Genomic DNA, 22205 nt, shown 5'->3' with positions numbered 1-22205 from the left:
CCTTAGCCGAGGGGGACCAGCAAATAGCAGGAGGCTGGTGCAAATCATTTCCCTCAGCAAGCACTATTTATTTATTTGTTTGTTTATTTGTTTATAAATAGAGACAGGGTTTCTCTGTGTAGCCCTGGCTGTTCTGGAACTCTCTCTGTAGACTAGGCTGCCTCTGCCACCACATCTGGCTCTATAATCTTTTTTTTTGGGGGGGGGCAGTAGCAAGGACTGGCTTGTAACTTCCTATGTAGATGAAGATGACCTTGAGTTTCTTAGCTTCCTATCTCTATTTCCCAAATGCATGGGTGTGCCACCATGCTCAGTTTATGGGGGGTGGAGAGTATGGATCAAGCCCAGAAGTTCCTACACAGTAGACGAGCACTCTACTGAGTCACATCCCAGCCCCCAACTTTTTATAATTTTGATGAGGTTGGCAGGTAAAGCAACTCAGCTGCTGTTTCCCTAGAATTTTTTTAAAAGATTTATTTCTTTAATTACATGTATATGTGTGTAGGGGAGGGAGGATGCATATATGCCTATAGGCTGCCCCAAAAGGCCAGAGGCATTGAGTCCCCCTAGAACTGGAGGTACATGTGATTGTGATCTGTTTGCTGTGGACTCTGGGAACTGAACTCAAATCCTGTGGAAGAACAGTAAGTTCCCCGAACTGCTAAGTCATCTTTCCAGCCCACTTACTTAGAATTCCAAAGTGGCTGTGTGCCGAGAGTCAGGCCGGTAATTCCAGCACTTAGGTCACAATCTCATGGTCACCCTCAACCACAAAGTAAGTTGGAGACCAGCCCAGGGCATAACCCCTATCTCAAAAAAGCAAAAAAACAAACAAAAATAAAGTCTTCAAAGTGGACTCTGGCCTGGAAAGATCTCCAGTTCCTTGGTCCTGTTTGGCTTCACTCAGGGAGCTGCCTGGGCTATGTGACTACTGTGAGTACTGCTCCAGAAAACCTGCTTCTGCTTGTTCCCCAAACTCAATTTCTGTCACTGGCAGCCAAGTGAGTCTAATTTATGTGTTGGGATTTGGGGAAATTAAATTAGCTTTCTCCACATAATGAATTATCACAAACATAGTGCCCTGAAACAGCACAGACTTATAATCTTACAGTGAGAGAAGCCAGAAGTCTGGGCACAGCACGCTGGCCCTCAGCCTAGGTACTTACCGGGCTAAGGCCAAGGTGTTGGCTTGGCTATGGTTTGGATCTGCAGCTTCAGCTGCTCTTCCTAACTCACTGATGACTGGACATTTTTCTTACTGCTACAAGAACGAGGTCCCTGTCTTCTTGATCATCACTGATTAGGTATCACTCTCTCAGCCTCTAGAGGACACCTGTAGCTCCTTGCAATATGGCTGTAGTTGTTGATTTTTTACTCTTTGCTCTTGGTGAGGGGAGCACCACCCAGCTCCTAAATAAATACACAGACTTTTTTTTTTCTTAAATGCCCGGCCTTAGCTAGGCTTGTTTCTAGCCAGCTTTTCTTAACTATCCTGTCTACCTTTTGTCTCTAGGCTTTTATCTTTCTCTATTTTATATACCTTTCTTTACTTCTTGCTCTGTGGCTTGCTGTGTAGCTGGGTGGCAGATCCCTGGTGTCCTCCTCTCCTTTTCTCTCATTCCTTCTCTTTTTATCCTTTTATTTATTCTCTCTGCCTGTCAGCCCTGTCTATCCTTTCTCCTACCTAGTTATTGACCATACAGCTCATTATTAGACCAATCAGGTGTTTTAGACAGGCAAGTTAACAGAGCTTCACAGAGTTACACAAATGCACCATAAAAGAATGAAGCACATCTTTGCATCATTAAACAAGTATTTTCCAGCATAAACGAATGTAAGACATCTTCAACTAATATCCCACAACATATGGCCTCCCAGAAGTTTTCCCCCAAGCCAACCACAGCACACTCTGCTTTGCTCTTCCAGAGCCAGCAGGAGGAAAGTCTGCTGGGAAAGGGCTTGCCTGATTAGGCCCGACCCACTCAAGGTAACCTCTCCTTTTATCGTGGGTCCCAAGAGAAGCACAGGAGCGCTAGCTCTTCCAGGCACAGGTTTTCTGCAATCAAGGAAGTTGCACTGGCATATGCATCGTGGTGTGGACATTTTGGAGGCCACCCTAGCATCCTGTCTCCTGGAGAGGTGCCACTGGGGAGCAGTGAGCATCCGGCATGCCAAGTAAAGGACTTTTGCCCTTGTGCCCAGGAACGAAGCCAACACAGAGATGGGCAGAGTAAGAGATGTGTAGAAAACATTCAACACACCCATTGAGAACCTGGATTATGCCATGCCTAAAGGCCCGCTTCATGGATTTTTCCGTTTTATGATCCAATAACTTTTTCTTAAGAAAGTTGACTTTAAATCTGAAATTTGCACTTGGAATGCTCTTGATGTTACAGATGCTGAGAACATGTGGCCACTGAGGATGTGATTGACCTGGGCCAGTTTTATTGGGAGGCTTATTTTAGTTGACCCTTCTCTCAAAAGATGAATTGTTTTTAAGGAAATCAAACCACATTTTGTTAATTCAGCAAGATAAAACGGAGGAAAAGTGTACCAATAAACATAATAAACCAAACAACAATAATAAACTGCACAAAGAAATAAAAGAAAAACATCTTTTAAAAAACTTTGTAAAAGATAATAAAATAAGCTGGGAGTGTGGATAATATCACACAGGTACTATCAAGAGATGAGCTGAGCAATTGGTTACTTGTTAAATATTGCTCTTGAGAGTTGTCCTAGTTAGGGTTTCTATTTCTGTGATGAAACACCATCACTGTAAAGCAAGTTGGGGAGGAGAGGGTTTATCCGGCTTAGACTTCCACATTGCTGTTCAACATTGAAGGATGTCGGGACAAGGACTCAAACAGGGCAGGATCCTGGAGGCAGGAGCTGATGCAGAGGCCATGGAGGGGTGCTGCTTACTGACTTGCTTCCCCTGGCTTGCTCAGCCTGCTTTCTTATAGAACCCAGGACCACCAGCCCAGGGATGGCCCCACCTACCATGGGCTGGGCCCGCCACCACTGATCACTAATTGAGAAAACACCTCACAGCTGGATCTCATGGAGGGCATTTCCTCAGCTGAGGCTCCTTCCTCTCTGATGACTCTAGCTTGTGTCAAGTTGACACACACCACCAGCCAGTACACTAGCCTTACACGTTCCACTGGGGAGTGAGCCTGTCCTGCTGGAGGGGGTGGCCGCCATTGGCAGGTCATTTTCACATTTTGTCATTTTAATCTTCTTAGGTGACTCAGGAAGACAGCCATTACTGATGTTCACGGTCCACTTTATAGTTAAGGAATTTGAATTTTTTTAACCCACTATCACAAGCTGGCACATGGCCAGATCAAGACTGGAAGTCAAGTTTTCTGGATGCGGGAGCATCATGGTAGTGGAAGGACATGTGCTTTGGATGGACAGACTCTTCTGGTTAGTTAAGGCGCACCTGACCTTTGCCCTGAGTTTGCTAACCACGCCCAGCTTACTGCATTGCTTGAAGAATGGATAGCATGCCTTCTAGCGGTTTTTCTGCATCGTGTATCTACGAACCGAGGATGCTGGGGAAAGTACGTGAGTACTTCGGATGAGGCGATAACTGCCGTCACTGTGTGGGGAAGGGATGCCAGAGGGTTATTAAATGTTTAACCACAGAAGCTCTGGCAAGAATCTTCTAGATATGATGGTAGCTGGGGGAAAGGAGTGGGCCTTGGTCTTTGTGAAGAGTGGGAGACTGAGAAGAGCAGGTGGTGGATAAGTCCTGCAGGCGCGCAGACCAAACCCGAGTAGGGGCCTGTGTGCTTCCTCTTTTTAATTCTTTCTGAGCACTCAGTCAGACCCAAGGCTCCTGCCTCGTTATTCCTTAGGAACAGATAACCCCGACTCCTGTGATGAGTTCAGCCTCGGAAGCCTTCTAAAGTCAGCCGCGAGGCACCTAAGCAAACACAAAGTCATTCTCTGAAATGAGAACGCTTCACCCCAAAGACCCCAGGGCAGCCGAGAAGCCGCTCACAACACCTGGCGGAGAGGGAATTTCTTCAGTTCCTCGCCTTTGGCTCTGGCTTTGTTTTCATGCCCAGTTCTGATTCTTCCACAACGTCTTCCCCGCAGCTGATGCCACGGACCTACTGCTGTTATGGGGTGCACCACCCCTGAGATCTGGTCCCAGCTTTCCCTTCACAAACAAACAAAAAACAAAAATCACTTTCCGTCCATGGGCCTCTGCGCCCCTGAAGGGCCTGAATTCTCTGTCTCTACAAAGTGTTTGACGGCCGGACCCTGTGTTTGAGTATAATTTTTCTTGCCTCTCAACGCCTTCAGCGTCACCAGGTGATACCTTTCTTTAGCTGAGGCGCAGGGTGGCACTGTGAACTTCCTCTGGGCGCTGTTCCAGATGCCGTGCAGGTGTGGTCCTAGCTTTGGTCCAAGATTGGAGGGTCAGGCTCAGGGCCTCACAGCTCAGCCCAATCCCATGGTACTGAAGATTTTCTTACTTCACGCGGTCACATTTTATTTTCTATTTATTTATTTTTTTGTCAATCCCGAAAAAGGACTAGATTTCTTGACCTCGTGCGGTGTATCGGAGGCGGCTAGAAGTCCTTGGTGAGCCAGCCTTGACCCTGGGGGAGCCGCCCAAACAGGTCCCTCTTAGACCAGGAAAAATCCTATGAGCTCCACCTCTGGATACTGCTTGGTCAGAAACCCTTGGCCCTCCTTAGGATGGCCGCTTCCTTAAAGGGAAGGAAGGATGATAATCAGGACAAAAAGGGGGACGCGATTCCGTCGAGGCAGAGGGTCTGCCAGCAGAAGGACAAACTTCTCCCGTTCCGGACAGAGGGTCAAAGGCTGCCCAGGTAAGCAGCTCCGTGTGTCTCCACAGCGACCTCTAGCGGCTGTCACTCAAACTGCAGTTCCCAAGGCTTCCCTCGCTCCGGGACTCCCAAGGCCTCCCTCGCTCGGGGGCTGGTGGTCCAGCAGCTCAGCTCTGACCCCGGAACCCCTGACCGAGTCTCCAATCCGCTCCACTTCCATAGGACTCACAGTGAGGGGGCGTGTCACTAATGCACACTTGACAACTGGGACCTTCTCACGGCCGCGTCGGTTTTTTTTTAGAAAACGTCCGGTCCCTTGCTTCTGCGCAGGTCTTACCATCTGTCTAATGGCCTCGGGTCGTTCACACCCTGATAGATAACTAAGCAATAGCCACTGTCTAGTCTAGTCCTCGACCTAGTCCTGGTGATCGCAGGCTAAGCGGTTGAGTTGGGATTTGAACACATAGTGTGGCTTCAGAGCTCACCGCATCTAGATGTCAGAGAACTACCTGTGAAAATCCCGGCGTTTTCAAACACATGGCCCTTGCCGCTTTTCCCCACACCACAAGCCTTTTAAAACAAAACATGAGGCAAAATATTTCTTTAAAGGATCCACAGGGACCTCTAGTGTTGCCTTCTTGAATCAGAGCTATGGAATCCGATGTGGAATTGTGTGGACAAACGCAAATCCGCGGCTTGGGTATGAAGTTAAAAATAAACAAATAAATCACGTGTGCCCCACCCATCTCTTGGGCTTGTTACTAGGGTTAGAAAAAGAGTGTCATGCATGGATATATTTTATAAAATTAAATGTATTGACCCAGTTTGTGCAGACTGCATGTTTTCTTGAATAAGTCTCTTTATTCCCTTGAGCGTTTGGGTGCAGCCTGGTCTGTGTTCCCAATGTTAGCTGAGTTACGTCCTGCTCAGCTCTTCCACGGCCCGCTAGGCGCCCAAGCAGGGCCCTTCCTCCCCACTGCCCAAGGTCCCCCTCTCTTCTGCCCTTCTCTGGGATCCCAGGCAAAGGTACAAACACCTTGCAGAGGAAATGAGCACCCAGTACAGGCACTGTCAGTCCAGGGTGCCGGTGTGACTTTGGATGGGACTTGCAGTCTTTATAATGGTGAGAAATACATTTCTGTGTATTAACCAGCCAGTCTCTGGTATTTTGTCTTGGCAGCCTGAGCAAACTCAGACCAAGATGAATTCAAGGGATGCAGACCTTTAACGGATGACCCCTGGTGACCAAACAAGGAGTGTGTGTTAACGGACTCTCAGCACACATATGTAATATGTTAGACTGCCGTTCTCAGAACGGACTGGCTTGGTCAGAGTGTCTTGCTATCGTCCTTCAAGTACTTCTTTTTATTTTTTGAAATTACAGTTATTTGTCTATTTATTGTGTGACTCTTGGTGACTCTGTGTGTGTGTGTGTGTGTGTGTGTGTGTGTGTGTGTGTGTGTGTCTGTGTGTGTACATGCCACCACACACCCCACACGGGACAGATGCTGAGAAAGCCAGCTAAGTGTTTGTTGCGAGAGGGATTGGATACTCTAGCTAAGGAACGTGAGCCCGTGGGTGCACATAGTAAACACCCTCCCAAGTCTGAGTCTATGAGACTCTTAAGAGCCATGGCTTTGGCCAGTGTCAGTGCTGAGGGCCCAAGCTGAGGACCCCAGGGTGTTTCTAGACTTGACTGCCCCACAGGTTGCAAGCAGGTTAAGTGGGGAGCGCTGTCTTTAATGGTCTGTCCCTGCTGTTGAGAGACCTGTGGGCAGATTCAGGCTGGCAACAGATTCAAAGAACTGAGTGTGGTTTGGGATTGTCATTAAGAAAGAGATAAACATTCTACACAAAGAACATTCCAGGCAGATTGAAGAACTGAGGATGAAAAATTAATTCCCCAAAATGGAAAAAAACCTAAACTGACATTTACTAAATTTCCCAAAGGCAAAGAGCTAAAGTTAAAGAAAATTAAATACGTTAAGGGGGAAATATCCAATTATGTGAATTTGCTTTATGGAAAAATTTAAATCTACTGATTTTAAAGTAATTCAAATGGAAAACAGTTTTACCAAGTGTTGACAAACCCCTAGAGCTACCAGAAAGTAAATTAAAGTGACTCCCCAAGGACACCTGGACATTGAGCAGAAGCCGACAGTTCACAAAGAGGAAAAACAGCTGACAGAACACTTTAAAACTTTTAATATATTTATTTAATGAGTGGGGGGGGGCATGCACATGCCATGGCCCCTGGCAGGCACAGTACAACGTCTCGTCCCACTGTACGGGTCCCAGGGTTGAACTCAGGCCATCAGGCTCGGTGGTGAACACATTGACTCATGAAGTTATTTCACTAGCCCACACTACTACTTTACACGTCAGATATTACTGGTAACCTAAAACTCGCCAATTAAAATAACGCAGTAGAGTCGTGTCGTCGTCATCTCCCCCCCCCCCCCCCCCCCCGTGAGATTCAGCATGGAGCAAGCATTGTGACCATTGTGAAATTTGTCTGCAGAGCTGTTAGTATCAACCCCTAAAAACAATCTGCAAATTATATAACTGAAATGTTAAGTAACTAGGGAGAAGAAAAAGAAAGAAACTGAAGTGATGATCGCCATCAGCCTTTGCCTGCCCTGTCTGACTCTGTCAGTTATGGTGACCTCCTCTTGGGCGTCCCCTTCAAAACTCTCCAAGTCCTCAAGCTTCTGACCCCCATCTCCTGGAAAGGACAAATGATGAAGTCTTGGCCAGTAAAGCATCGTGTCTGCAGACCCGGGACCTGGGCTCAGTCACTGAGGGCCCCCCACCTCAGACACAATGCTGCTTATTCAGGAGTGACGAGGATCCAACCAGGAAGCGTCGTCAGAATTGCTGGCTGCAATTAAAACTAACACAGAGGAAAGCAGAGCTGCGAAGAAGGTGTTCCGAAGGACTGTTTTATTCTAGGAACAGCAAACTCCTCCACTTTGTTTAAATTCCTTTGATTTGCATCCCCGTGACAGCAAGACTCGGAGCATGGGTGGCTATTCTGTAGCCTGGGGATGCTGCTATGAGGAAAGATTCTGCAGCTATTGTGTGTGTTACCCTGGAATACTATGGCTTCTCTTCAGGTTATACAGGTCTTTTGCCTTTTACTAAGTTATCCTTGTAAACAATTTCTAGGAACACAACAAATTCAAGATTAGTAGGAAGCATTGGGATACCTGGTCAGTACTCAGCATGACCCTTCAACAATTCATCAGAGATGGGAAAGAATCACAAAATGCTAACAACTAGGCTAATCATCGTTGTGGAATATTATCTTAAGATGTCTTACATTCGTTTATGCTGTGGAACATCTGTTTAATGATGCAAAGATGTATGCATTCTTTTATGTTGCATTTGTTTTATGTTGCATCTGTGAAGCTGTGTTAATTTGCCTGCCTAAAATACCTGATGGTCTAATAAAGAGCTGAATGGCCAATAGCTAGGCAGGAGAGGGATAGGTGGGGCTGCCAGGCAGAAAGATAAATAGAAGAGAAGCTATTGAGAAAATGAGCGGAGGAGGATGCCAGGGACCAGCCACATAGCCACACAGCCAGACATGCAATAAGAAAGGAAGAAAAGATATACAGAAATTAAGAAAGGTAAAAGCCCAGAAGCAAAAAGTATATGGGATAATGTAAGTTAAGAAAAACTGGATAAAAATAAGCCAAGCTAAGGCCAGGTATTCACAAGAAAGAATTAGTCTCCGTGTGATTATTTGGGAGCTGGGTGGCGAGCCCCTCAAAGAGCAAAGCGTAAAAACAACCCACTACAAACTATAGGGGCTATAAGTCTTGAACTTTCATTTCTCACGTCCCCCCTTCCTCCCTCCACCCTTCCCTCCCTCTCCCCCTCCCTCTCATATTCGTATCCTACAATTCAAAGGGAAAAACCGAAGAAAACGATTGCTTCATACTCTCTTCTAAACTTATCATTTGTCTTCTCAGATGAAAATACAGAACATCTGTTTTGAAGAGTTGAGAAAACATCACAAAACACCAGCCGACAAGCTCCCACAGAGTATTATTTTCTCAGCACTAAAACAGCTACAGAATGTGCCATTACAAGAAAGCAGTCCTCAATTACCTTGTGATTCTTGGTCTGAATACCACTGAGAAAGACACACGATGCAGAAGATTCCTGTTTCACTGAACTATGCGTGCCTTAGTTCATAATGGATCCCCATCCCCACACAATCCCAAGGGCTTTGAACCTGGACTAGAAGACAGATTCATCTGATTGTTAGTCATGGTTTGGTTAGAACAGTGGTCAGGGAAACATCTACCAACTGCAACCACTTGGGCTCGGCAGCTTCAGGGGCTCTTCAGCTTCAGGGGCTCTCGGCCACAGCCTAAGGCACCATGTCCTTGATCAGGAGCTGCATGTTCTTGGAGACACGCTTTCATCCACACCTTATCCTAGCTAAGACTGGGGGCTCAGTCTTTATCTGCAGCAGGTGAGGTGTGAGACCCAAGGTCTGAGGCAAAGCCCATGGAAGTGACAGCCATGAAGCCACCAGCCGCAGCATGAGGCCAGACCTTCATCTCACCTCTTGCCCTTGCTGAATTGCCTTTACTACAGGGTCACCATCATAGTGACATGCAGTGTCACACCCTGACATTTGGCTAAACTAACTCAGCTACGGCAGAAATTGGCCCTGTGCCCGGCAGAGTGGCACACACTTGTCGTTCCACTACTAAGGAAGCTGAGGCAGGAGCATCACAGGTTTGAAGATACCTTGAACTACACGGTCTAGAGACACTAAGACATAGAAAACAAAGCAAAAAAGAAAACCTACCAAAACCCCAAAAACCCAACCTGGATCGGCTTTAACAGTAGTCTCTGGTGCCCCCTTGTGGACATTCCGAATGCTCGGGAGACAGTCTACAGGTTCAATTATAACGGAATGTGCAGAGCCCGCTGTGAAGACCTGGGTGACTCTGCCCTTCGGGATAATTGGATCTGACCTGAATACGGACAGTTTGTCCATGGTGCCAGATGCTGAAGACAGAACTCACTGTCAGTGGGCAGAGAGAGAAAACTAGGGAAATGCCTCAGCCCAGCCCGACAGAGCGTGCTGGAACCCAAGGGCCAGTGACAAAGCCTGGATCCAGGCACTCCCCAAATTCTAGGACAGGATGAGCTCTCCGGCAGTGGGCAAGAGCAGTGTGCTTCCCTCGGAGTTCCGGAACAAGTGGCTGGTTTAAGAGTGTGGTTAAACGTGACCATCAATTGAGCAGGGTACCACGAAGCTTTGTAACACACATCTGAACCTCTGAAAGCAGTCCAACCCACCTTGTTAAAATACCGCCTTTAATTGTTACTGATTTGAATGAACAGACTCTCCCTGTTTAATATAACTTTTGTCTTGAGAAGTCGTTTGCTGGATTTGTTAAGTTTATCATCTATTCCTCCAACACGATGGCTCCTGTTTAACTTCTTTTTGCCGCTGAAGGGGTCAGTGGCTTGACACCCCACACCTTCTTAAAAGGAATCTTATGTCATTGGAGATGAGTACAGGTGACAGGGGACAAAGCTCAATGGTACGTCTTCTGAAGAAACGTTTGTGAATTTTTAGCTGTGTGTACGAGAGTGTCTCTGTGTGGGTACAAGCACGTGAGTACAGGTGCCCTCAGAGGCCAGAGGGATTTGATTCCCTGGAGCTGGAGTTATGGGCAGCTGTGCCTGCCGACGCCAGAGTGGGCTCTGCCAGAGCAGTCTACATTCTTTTTTTGTTTTTGTTTTTGTTTTTTTGTTTTTTTTGGTTTTTCAAGACAGGGTTTCTCTGTGTAGCTTTGCGCCTTTCCTGGAACTCACTTGGTAGCCCAGGCTGGCCTCGAACTCACAGAGATCCGCCTGCCTCTGCCTCCTGAGTGCTGGGATTAAAGGCATGCACCACCACCACCCAGCACAGTCTACATTCTTAAAAGCTGGGCCATCCCTCTAACCCAGATACATGTTTTAATATCATGTTACCATGTTATCTCCCACAGATGGGTGACTCAGGTGGCAGCATTAGAAGCTTCTAGATACAGAACATCTGAGGAAGGCTTGGGCTACGGTTGGTGCCTTGGTTAATTCCTCTTGTTTTGCATTTATTTATTTATTTATTTATTTATTTATTTATTTATTTATGTAAAAAAAACCAACACAGACAAAATTCCTTTCTTTTCCTTCTGCAAGTAAAAAAACATTGTTTGGGGTTCTGACCCGTTTGTTTCAATGCTGGGGACGAGACCCAGGGCCCCATGTCCGCTGGACAAGCACTCTATCCAGCAGGTGGCACCCACCCCCAGCCCGTGTGTATATATTTTGGAGGATGAAGAATGAATATTCGGTGTCTACTTAGGTGGAAAATGAAAACAGGAAATATTTTTTACTTGTTTGTTCTGGGTAACTATGACTTTATCATGTAAAATGTTTAGAGAGTTTTACAGAAGATACTTTTGTCCTGTGCTGGATCAGCCATACAAGCAGACATGAATAGGAAGCTCACCCCCTTCCACGTCTGAAGGGTTCACAGGGGCATTCTGCATCCAGGGCACACCCGCTGCCCAGGCTTCCCCACTCCAGGCCTCTCTGCACAGGCTCAAGGCAGCTGGGTGAGGGAGGGCACCCTCCAGGGACAGTGGCCATCAGGAATAAAGCGCCTGGACTTCTGTACCTCCAAAGCCAATGGGCAATCTACACCTGGCCTATGCTGCCCATCTATGGGCACCATTGAAGAAAAAACACTGGGAATAGATGGGGAAAAAATCCTTGATTATAATGAATGGCATTTTTCTATGAAAATGGCTTCAAAATACATGTTTTAAATCCAGCAACCTCATCTTTCCAAGAGATCAGGTCTAGGACCACCAACATTCTGTAGACAGGCAAGCCACCAAATCAACCAGCAGGGGGCAGAGTCAGCCCGGGGAAGGTGCAGACAAGTCAAGCCCTTTAAGTGTGCAGGAGCCATCCAAGACTCCTCGCTGGTGTCACCATGTTCTGCGTCACCTGGAGAGGGAAAGAGAGACGAACAATTAATTATCTTATCAGCTGGATGGGCCAGTCTTCAAAGTTCATTTGTTTCCAGGAAAGACGAGAGAAACTCAGGACCTAAAAGTTTAATATTGTAAGAGGTGCGGGGCAGGGACCAAGAACAATCCTTTAGCAAACTCCTCTGCTCTCCATGTATGATTCTGACATCTCGGGAAATGCCTCAGGGTGCCAGCAGACCTGTTGCTGTCAGGACCTCGTTTAAAAAGAATTTCTGAAGGTTTAAAACAAAAAACAAACAAACAATCGGGAACAGGGCTGGGGATGCAGCTCAGTGGAGATGATGGTGTCTGTCTCGCATTCACAAAACTTTGAGTTGGATAAACTCAGCAAGGTGGCTCACACCTGTAATCCCAGAACTCTGGAGGTGGAGGCAGGAGGATCAGGAGTTCAAGGTTATCCTTGGCTACATAGAGAGTTCTAGACCAGTCTGGGATACAGAAGACTCTCCAAAAGGAGGGAGGGAGCAGAAACCTTTACAAAACAAAAAGGTCCTGAACATTAGAACAAGAGAGAAGTGCCTGGCCTATACCTGACGGTACTGGGCCACGCTGGGAAGGGACCTTGTCTGTCCTCCTGTCCCTGCTGGAGTTAACATCCAACTAGGAAATCTCTGCCTCTGTCTTGGTAGGAGACATTTGAATAAGCCAGTGATAAAGCGAAGCCTGGTCCAGCCCTTCCTGAGAATGGGCTGCCTCCAGGATGTCCGCAAACACATCCTGAAGTCCTTCAAACCTTCCCTCAACATGCAAATTAGCAGACCAGCTTGGTCCAGCAACCAACGATGCAAGCTATTTAGTTTGGTCTCACGTCAGCCCCGACTTCCGGGTCCCTGTGTGGACACTTTCTCGGGATACCATCTCAAGTGTCACGGCCGTCAGCTGCATGCAGAAGGGTCTGTGCTATTTAGAGAAATGACATCTTCTGAGGCGGATCTGGGCAAGCCCCGCAAGGTGGCTCCAACATAGAGAAACTCCAGAATGCCGTGAGGCCCCCATTAGTGGCTCCTGAGAATGTGCAGACCCTGGTCCTCACAGATAGACCTGTACACTCCCTGACTGTAACAGCTCTGGCAGCAAATGGCAGTGTGGAGCTAAGAGGAGGTCTCACTCACTCGGAAGCAGCAATCAGAGGCCACAGGCACCTGCGGACTGGGCAGTTTTTAGGCGACTTCTTTCCTAGTGCTGCCGAGGCAGGGGATGCCTGGCCCTGGTCTCCCATCCTTCCCTCAGGGCCAGACCAAAGGTTCTGTCTTATCTCTGAGCTGCAGAAAAGCACTTACCCGTCTCTATAACAGAGCGGGAGCCTCTATTTTACTCACTCAGAGCAGAGACTTATGGGAAAACATAATTTTATTTTGTTATTAAAGTAAGCGCGGCCCGGGGCATGTTATTTACACAGAGATAACTGCACTTCGGAGATTGTGATGTCCCGGGAAGGTAAACTCTAACCTCAAAGAGCAGCCCATCATCCTTGCTGTCACTCTCCCTGATAATGTGGTGCCCGGTAATAATCTCGCAATTGCTACCTCCACAGTCGTATAAGGGAGGATGCTCGGCCAGGCCAGAGGAGGGTCAGAGGCCCCGCGCCTTTTCTCTGCACACAGGGCCGCAAAAATCAATGCTGGGACGGCTGGGTTCTTTACTCAGACGATTTGAAAGTCTTTGTTTCAATCAGCTGCCAATCAGCAGCTGCTTTCCCAACACCTGCTGCGGGCTGGGCCATGCACTTCCCTCAGCTCTGCTCAGAATACAGACACAAGAAAACAAAATAACCCTGAGCCTTGCCGTTAAAATTTACAACTGAGGGGGGTGGGGGTTGCATAGTTTAACATGGGCTGTTCGCTAACAGAATAAGACACGAGAATACATAGACACTAGGAATTTCAGCTCCAGAACGGGGCATCATCTGGACGGGAAAAGAAATATCTTTTCCCAAGGTCGGGCATTTAGACAAAAGGCACCATTCTTTCAGGAACTTGAAGAAAGTTCCTGCTTGCTAAAAAGGGAGTCGTTCTCTTTATCTCCTGTAAGAGGAACCTGTGGCTGTTCCATTAACATACGACTGTGGTACCTAAGAACCTTGACAAGGTACTGCTAGCCTAAGCTCCCTTCTCCCTGCTCACCAGCCCCACCCCTGCTCACCAGCCCCACCCCAGCTCACCAGCCCCACCCCTGCTCACCAGCCCCACCCCTGCTCACCAGCCCCACCCCAGCTCACAAGCCCCACCCCAGCTCACAAGCCCCACCCCAGCTCACAAGCCCCACCCCTGCTCACCAGCCCCACCCCTGCTCACAAGCCCCACCCCAGCTCACAAGCCCAACCCCAGCTCACAAGCCCCACCCCTTTCCCCCCATTATCATTTAACCCTAGAAATCTTTCCCCTGCCGCTTCCCCTTGCTTTCCCGGGAGACAGCCTTGGCAGTTTGGAATAAACTTTTCCCTTTTCACCCGGCTATTTTGGTTTCTTTACTGCACCCAGTTTCTTTCAGGCACGACATATAAATCTATCCTAGTAATCCTCACCCATCCCCCCACAGAGCCGGCAGTCACTACAAACGGGAAGAAAACGGAAGATGAACTTGGAGTGGCAGCCCCAGCAACAGCGCGGTTAGGAGCCCTGAGGGCGACGGAGCTAGGACACCGTGTGTTTAAATCCCAGCACTGCCACCTCCTGGCGGAAAGGCATTAAGCAAGCCTGACGTTTCTCAGGCAGGAGCTCTATCTTACAGCCTAGGAATCACTGCTTGCTGCCCTGGGGTGTGGTGAGAAATTAAGCTAACCACATGAAGCAATCGGCACAGCCCCGACCTGCAAAACACGTTCCACAGACTCCAGCTGCTATTGTTAGTATTACCATTGTCACCTGGCAGGCTTGCGGATGTCATACCCACCAACATTCCTATTGTCACTTAGGAAACACTCTGTCCTCTGAACCTCGACCTCACCCCAGATCAGCTCGTCCCCTTCTTCCTGCCCCAGGCCATCTTTGCTTCTCCTCTACTCTCAGACAAGATGGTACTGGGAATCAAACCTCGGGCTGCTGAGTTATGTCTCCAGCCTTTGGTAATTTTATCTTTCTTATTTTGCAATGCTGAGATTCGTACCCAAGCTCCAGGACCCAGTTGCTGACCTTACACCTCCAGCCCCCTTCTCCTCTCTCTCCAGTGATGCTGACAGGGAAGGACCACTTGCTCAGACTCAGATATGAAAGAGCACAGTCCAGAGCAGCAGCTCCGATTCCTAGAAACAGTCACCCCAAGTCACCCATACGCTCTGTCTAGAGTCCGACAGGCACAGCCTTAACGCTGGCTCTCAACCTGGAAGCCCAGACCCCAGGGAGAGCTCATGGGGGCTTGGGACTTGAATGGAACTTCCCCCCATTTTCACTGAGCGCTAAGTGAAATCTGTCATTCCTCCCGTGATGATGACAGATGACAAATCATAGGGGTGAGCTGTATCGGTGACGGTCTCCAACAGCAAGAGAGAACCCAAAGCTCCCTTCCAACTGTGTTATAGTTATGGTTGTGGTAAATGTCAGATGGTCTCCGGTCTTCACTACTTTGAGAGTTACAGGCTCATCACTGGATCTTCCTTGTTTGTTTTTGTTTGAAATCCAGGCTGGCTTCAACCTCACTATGTAGCTGAGGCTGGCCTTGAATTCCTAATCCTCTCGCCTCTGCCTCCCAAGTGCTGGCACTAAAGGCACGTGCTATTGTGCCTGGCTTCTTTTGTAATCCTATGTGTTTCATTAATTTGAGAGGGGATCCTATATTCTGCAAGGGTCTATCTACATCATAGGAGACGTTCAGGCCCCTTGCCTCGGGAGGCTGGGAAGGGCAGCAATGCTAAGAAGGTAGAGGATGTGTGATCACTTACTGCAACGTCACATTAAAATATTCTTCAGGTGTCACGACTTTGGGTCCACCGAAGTAGTCCAAGACCCAGATGTTGGTTATATTCAACTTAGCAAAGAACCAGTTATGGCTGGAAGGCCAAGTTTTCATCTCAGGGTGTCGCAGGAACAATGAATTCTTGGCATAGTCCGCTTCTTTCTCGTTCACCTGGAGGACAAACGGGAGAGAAACAGTCTCACTTCAGCACTTTTGATTCTCTTTCCTAAGAACGTGTGGTTCTCACTCCACACACCCCGCGGAGAACTTAACTCAGTTGCAAATCCTGATCTTCAGAAAACAGATAACAAGGATTTCAAACTTGTAACAACACGCAAATCAAAGTAGAAACGACTGTAAGGATGGAGGAGGTTCATGGTTCAACAGTAATGTCACCCGGGCATGAGAGTCACACTCACTCCAGGACCAGCACATGTTAAAAGCGCATGTGTAAAGGGTGAACATGCTGAGAAGTAACACAATGGAACCCAAGGAACTCCCCGGCTCACTCCTGTCCGTCAAGGGCTCCACCCACAGAGGATGTCCAGACCAGAAGTCATGATGGCCAGGAAGCAAATCGCTGGCTCAGCAATAAGAGCGGTGTACGTGACACCTGTCCACTGGCATTCGGTGGGTCATTTGGTTTCACTGTTTTTGTTTCTTTTTAGAGACGGGGTCTCACTATGAAATCCTGGCTGTCCTGGAACTCACTCTGTAGACTAGGCTGGCCTCGAACTCACAGAGGACTGTCTGTTTCTGCCTCCTGGGTGCTGGGATTAAAGGCGTGTGCTGCCACACTCAGCACTGTTGATTTCATTTAACCTTTTCCCTACAGCACTGATCCCAAACCATCCAAACGTACTTCCAGTTAGTAACAGACACTCCTCTTGTTGGTATCAAATATGGGGGCATGGAGCCCATGTGAAACTAGAGGGCAATCGTTCTGGATGAGCAGATGCCTCTTAGCAAGAGTGTTTTTATACAGGAGCCTCCTGGGTGCACATGTGTGACTCCAGGACATAGGGCCCTTTCCCTTAAGAGTCCTACTAAACACCTACATTACAGACCCTGGTCAGAGCCGTTAGTTCCTGGAATTACTGTATGTGTTAGAACATATTCTTACCATGCACCCACTAACAAACCAATTGCATGTTATTCTCCAAAGACCCTTTCCTTGTGTTAATACCACGATGTTCTCTCAAGCCATCTCTCTTCATGGAAGTCACTGCTTACCTTGGTCACAGTTCCCGACAGCATTATATGGACACATAAGGGACTCTGAGGATCAAATCCATGTTTCCTACAGAAGACAGTCTGTGCCAAAGACAATGTCAGCGTAGCCTGTGGGTTTTCCTGCAGAGAGAACAAGAAAATCCTTCAGTGTGAAATACGGTTTCTGGAAAGGTATAATATGAGCTGCGGACATACCATCCCTCAATGTATCACACTTCCATGAAGCTGTGAATTGTAGGCCACCTTGAACTAGGGGGAAACAATCCATGGGTAGAAACCAGTCCCGATCTCCACAAAGTGTGTGTGGAGATGTATCACGGTTTAAACTAACAAACTATGGGGAATGTTTTAGCATAATCTGTTCCATAATTATCAGAATTATAAATATAGTATCCCCCAAACCAGGGCTGGTGATAGCCCTCAACAAAATATCACAGGGTCAAACTCTAATTTAAAAGAACAGTGCATAAAAACACCACAGTTGCCTGAACAGCCTAATTACATAATTTAAACAAGAAAGTAGCTGAATCATGCTGCATGGTTATCTCGCAGCCGCAGAAGTTGTCATGTGATCTCAACAAGGGAGAGTTGTTTATTTCTCTTCCAGCTTCTATAACAAGAGAAGTCTTAACTCAGATCCAAAACACAAAGGCTGAGCGATTCCTAATTCATTTCTCTTCAGAACCCGGCATCGTTCCAGATTACCGCAAATTCATGACTGCATTCACCCCAAGTGTTTTCGTGGTGAACTTTACTATTTCACAATGGCCCATCAAAAACACTGAGTCTCAGAGACCCCCAGGAAAGAGGGAAAAGAAAGGGCTCAGAAGGTAAGAGCATGTACTGCTCTTCCACAGGGCCCAAGTTCAGTTCCCAGCACCCACATCAAGTGGCTCACAATCACTCGTAAGTAACTTCAGCTCCAAGGGATCCCATGTCTGATCTATGAGGGCACCCACACACAGATTGCCACACATGCACATAATTAAAAATAAAGTCACTCTTGCTGGACATGGTGGTGCATACCTTTAATTCTAGCTAAAATGTTTGCTGTCTTCAAGCTGTTAGACGAGGAGAGGAACTTCCCCTCCCCTTCCCCCCAAGCCTCCCTCCACCCCCCCACCCCCCCAAAAAAGGGAGAAAGCTCAGGTAAGGTTTCTCCCTGTGAATTTCAGATCTAGTTGAAAAGTCAGACATCAAAATCAGGACGGGAGTAGGGCGGTGTATTGAGGCAGAGGGAAAGTTGACTGCGTAACACACAACAGGGAAATGTAAGACACCATAGCCATTATAGAGAAAGCCAACGCAAGGGAAAGCCAGGGGATGGAGGAGCCAGGGAGGAGAGGAGCATGGCTCAAACCCAAGCTCAGGTGTCTAGATTGGATTTTGCAGGCCATCCTCAAGCAGTGCTTTCCAAATCTCCTACAGGGTTTGTTAAAATGATGGTTCCTGGCACCAATCTGTACCCAAGGTTTTCTTTATTTTACTCTCTCTCTCTCTCTCTCTCTCTCTCTCTCTCTCTCTCTCTCTCTCTGTGTGTGTGTGTGTGTGTGTGTTTCCATGTATGTAGGCAGATATATGTGTGGGAGTTAGATGCTGACGTTGGTATCTTCTTTGATCAATCTCTACTTTATTTACTAAGGTGGGGAGGGTTTTTTTTTTCCCCAATCCAGAACTCATTACCTTGTCCCAGGGACTCCCTGTCTCCACTTGCCAAGCAGTGGAATGACAGGCAGTCCAGTTGGTTTTCTATGTGGGTGCTCTGGATCTGAACCCTTGACACTTGCACGTCAGGCTCTTTTCCTGATGGGCCATCTCCCCAGGTCCCACACCCAGGGTGAGAAACACTTAGGGGGATTCTTAGCAGTAGGAGGAAGTGTTGGGCTAGCTAAGCCCCCTGTGAGGAGGGCGGTGAGGTTTTTGTTACTGTAAGTCTGGTGGGCAGGGCGGTCCAGACAGATAATTTAAATTGTTCCAGCACTCTCTAGCAGGAAGTGGTGAGGACTTGGCCTCAGCCCAGGTGAATGAAGAGGAAGGAGCACAGATGGAAACAAAGGAAGCGGAAGAGAAACAGCGGGATTTGGAGAGGCAGCGAGAATTCTAACTTGTTATTGAGAAAATAACAATTCCACAAACCAGGACACCGACAGTCAAGGGGAGCCAGTGTCCAAGAAGAAGAGGGAAATGGGACTCTTATCTGACGGATACTAAATGAAGGCAATACAAGACCAGAAATTCAAGACTGGTGAGGTCCGACAGGAACACAAGTGTGGAAGTAAATCCTCAGCAGAAGGAAAACCGTGACTGTGCATATAATGTGCTGTGTCAGAAGAACCAAGGGGTAAGAAGTTGTCTTGTTTTTAGTGGGTCAAAGGGGGAAAGAATAGCCTGGTCATATCACAAGAGAGAAGTGGCCAAGGAGGAAGGAAAGACAAAAGGATTTTGTTTTGTTCGAAATAGGACCTTCTACAGTCCAGTCAGGCTGTAAACTCACCAGTCAACAGAGAGTAACTTCGAACCGCTAACCCTTCTGCCCGCCAGCTCCCAAACACTGAGACTATAGGCCTGCACCACGGAGCCTGCTTCATGAGACACTGAGATACAGCTCAGAGCTTCCTGCATCCCTACCAATTTTATTTTTGACTCGCTGGCTCTACAGCCCAACTTGGTACTGTATTATCAGCCAGCAGCCACAAATTCTTCCTATAAACATGTATTATACAAAAACACTACACGCTGAAAAACTAGACAAGAGGAGCGTCCCGTTGGGAAGTAGACTCAAACCTCACCACTCGTCTCTGAAGTGTTCTTCTGTCTAGACAAATTAGACAAACATTTAAACAAACTCTATGTATTTGTTATTCTCTCTCTCTCTCTTTCCCTCTCTCTCTCTCTCTCTCTCTCTCTCTCTCTCTCTGTGTGTGTGTGTGTGTGTGTGTATGTGTGTGTGTGTGTGTGTGTGTGTGTGTGTGTGTGTGTGTGTGCAGAACGCAGGTATACCACAGGTGTACATGTACTAATGAGTGTATGGTGTGGTCAGAGGTCAACTTTGGATGTCACTCCTCAGAAACTGGAGCCGTCCAACTTTTGTTTTTTGAGACTTGAGACAAGGTCTCTCTTGCTGGGGCCAGAAGCTCACTGACTCAGCAAGGCTGACTGCATGAGGAGCTGTGTCTCCTGTCCAGTGAGGCTCACAGGTACATGCCCTCGCACCTCACTTTTTACCTGGATAGTGAAGACCTAACCCAGGTTTCATGCATCCATGGCATGTGCTTTACCATCCGGGCTATTTCCCCAGCCCATACAATTGCAGTTTTAAAAGACAGTAACTAAGGCTGGAGAGACGGCTCAGCGCTTAAGAACGCTGGCTGTTCTTCCAGAGGTTCTGAGCTCAATTCCCAGCAACCACATGGTGGTTCACGACCATCTATAATGGGATCTGATGCCTTCTTCCGGCACACAGGTATACATGCAGAGCACTCATACATAAAATATAAATATGTAGATTTATTTTTAAAAGGCAGTAACTAATATAAATTTGTTTAGAATGAAACAGAACTCTGTGTAGGCTGACGGAAACTGGTCTCTGGGTTCATGGGTCCCAGTCTGTGGCTTTTGCTTTGAAGACAGGTGGATCTAAGGTGAACTAGGGTTGGCCCCCTGGCTTTTCATATTACTTAACCTCATGTCACCAACTGTGAAGTGGGAATAGTCAAACCTGTTCCTAAGAGTTATTCCAAGAGACAGTAAATGGAATGAATGGAACAGGAAAGCTCTCGGCACGTGACACAAGCGCTCGATTAAAGTCTCTCTCTCTCTCTCATCTCACTTGTACCAGGGCACTGTGGCTTCCCAGCTTTGCCACAAAGACCCTCCACCAAGTCAGGCTCCATTCTGGACACCTGTGTGGCTCTTCCCTCCCAAGGTGTATTCCACCAGAGTTGTAAGCTTAGCCCTGACCCAGAGAGTAGGCCAAGGACACAGAGGAACCAGCCCTTCAAAGAGTCCTGCTCTCTACTGAGGCCACTCTGCTTATGCAGTCCAAAGAACGCTGTCAGTCATAATGTTGTGTGGTAGCTCCTCACTGTTGATAGGAAAGTTCTGGAGAGGTAGGAGAGAGAAGCTCTGAAGTCACATAAGCCAAATGCTGAACTATCCAACCATCTGTATGCTTTGCAAAGCCTTTAAATGACAAACGCCCAGTTCATTCAGAGTCAGTCCCTTAAGATGACTCGTGACCGCTTGAAGGGTGTGAAGTCCTCCAGGTACTGGCAAATGAATTTACCCCAAGCGCTTAGAACAGTAGCAGGGGCGAGCAGGAACTTCCTGGTAGTTGCCCAACATCTGGGATGCTACAGTCTCCGCCTAGCCAGAGCCGGCCAGAAGGGACAGTCATCTGAACTGGGTTTAAAATTCTTATCTCTAAGACCCACGCTCTCCGGGGCGAACTGAACTTCAGAGGCTCGCTCCCTGGTCTGCCTGTGGCTGCCAGCCCCGCAGTGCCCAGCCTGGGGCACCGCGCGGCGCTCCCGCTCACCTGCAAGTCGCTCACTAGTTGCTGCATCGGGCTCAGGTACATGTAGGGCACGCCGATGCCTGCGCCCGGGGGACCGTCACTGAGGGAGATGACGTCCGCGAAGGACCTGCCGCGCACCTCCTCCAGCGTGGAGATAGTGGCCAGCGAGCCCCAGTCCGAGACGTGCGTCACGAAGCGGGCCACGCGCGCCGCGTCATCGCGAGGTGGCAGCGGAGGCAGTCTCCGGTCCACGTCCCAGTCCCCGTGGTCCAGGCCCCCGCGGCCCCGGGCCGGCGACACCAGTAGTGCCACCAGCGCCGGCGCCAGAAGGGCGGCGAGCAGGGAGCGCGCAGGCCCAAGAGCACTGCCAGCCATGGCGGCGTCTGCAGAGTCGCTGCCCCGCCACCTAACCCTGCCCGGGTAACTGGAGCCCGCCGGGGTCCCGCCCCCCCGAGGGGGCCAATCAGAGATGAGCAGGCCGGAGGGGGCGTGGCCCCTGTGCAGCCAGCGCTCGGTTCTGCGCTCAGCTCTTTAGAGACTGCGGATTTGCACTAAAGAAATGCTCATTACTATTGTTTTTTTTTTTTGTTTTGTTTTGTTTTTTGACTTTTTGTTTTTTGTTTTTAACAGACGAATAAGTGAGGTTTAGAAGAAATTAGGCAACTTGCCTAAATCACGCTG

The 22205-nt window shown here is 48.1% G+C and overlaps 1 protein-coding gene across 2 annotated transcripts; it reads right to left on the bottom strand.

The window, feature by feature from the left end:
- Window positions 1-11191: 11191 nt before the first annotated feature.
- On the bottom strand, window positions 11192-21940 carry Creg1 (cellular repressor of E1A stimulated genes 1). 2 transcript variants are annotated; one of them, XM_006988120.4, is made up of 4 exons: window positions 21546-21938; window positions 17009-17128; window positions 15762-15946; window positions 11192-11840 (listed from the first exon to the last, which is right to left on the bottom strand). In XM_006988120.4, the coding sequence occupies exons 1-4, from the start codon at window positions 21897-21899 to the stop codon at window positions 11837-11839; spliced, it is 663 nt and encodes a 220-aa protein (XP_006988182.1). In that variant the 5' UTR covers window positions 21900-21938; the 3' UTR covers window positions 11192-11836. The 2 variants fall into 2 exon arrangements, with proteins under 2 accessions (XP_006988182.1, XP_006988183.1); XM_006988121.4 differs by lacking the exon at window positions 11192-11840 and having other exon boundaries at window positions 15758-15946; window positions 21546-21940.
- Window positions 21941-22205: the final 265 nt, after the last annotated feature.

The sequence above is a fragment of the Peromyscus maniculatus genome, chromosome 11 (assembly GCF_049852395.1).
Source record: "Peromyscus maniculatus bairdii isolate BWxNUB_F1_BW_parent chromosome 11, HU_Pman_BW_mat_3.1, whole genome shotgun sequence".
In the NCBI taxonomy this organism is placed as follows: Eukaryota; Metazoa; Chordata; class Mammalia; order Rodentia; family Cricetidae; genus Peromyscus; species Peromyscus maniculatus.
The sequence above is the reverse complement of the archived record's forward strand: the minus strand, read 5'-3'. Positions and strand labels throughout refer to the sequence as shown.

Coding starts and splice junctions, on each gene's coding strand:
- Creg1 (XM_006988121.4), bottom strand. CDS start 21,899: ATGGCTGGCAGTGCTCTTGGGCCTGCGCGCTCCCTGCTCGCCGCCCTT. Junction 17,129..21,545: donor AACTAGTGAGCGACTTGCAG/GTGAGCGGGAGC, acceptor TTCTCTCTGCAG/GAAAACCCACAGGCTACGCT. Junction 15,947..17,008: donor TGTCGGGAACTGTGACCAAG/GTAAGCAGTGAC, acceptor TTTGTCCTCCAG/GTGAACGAGAAAGAAGCGGA.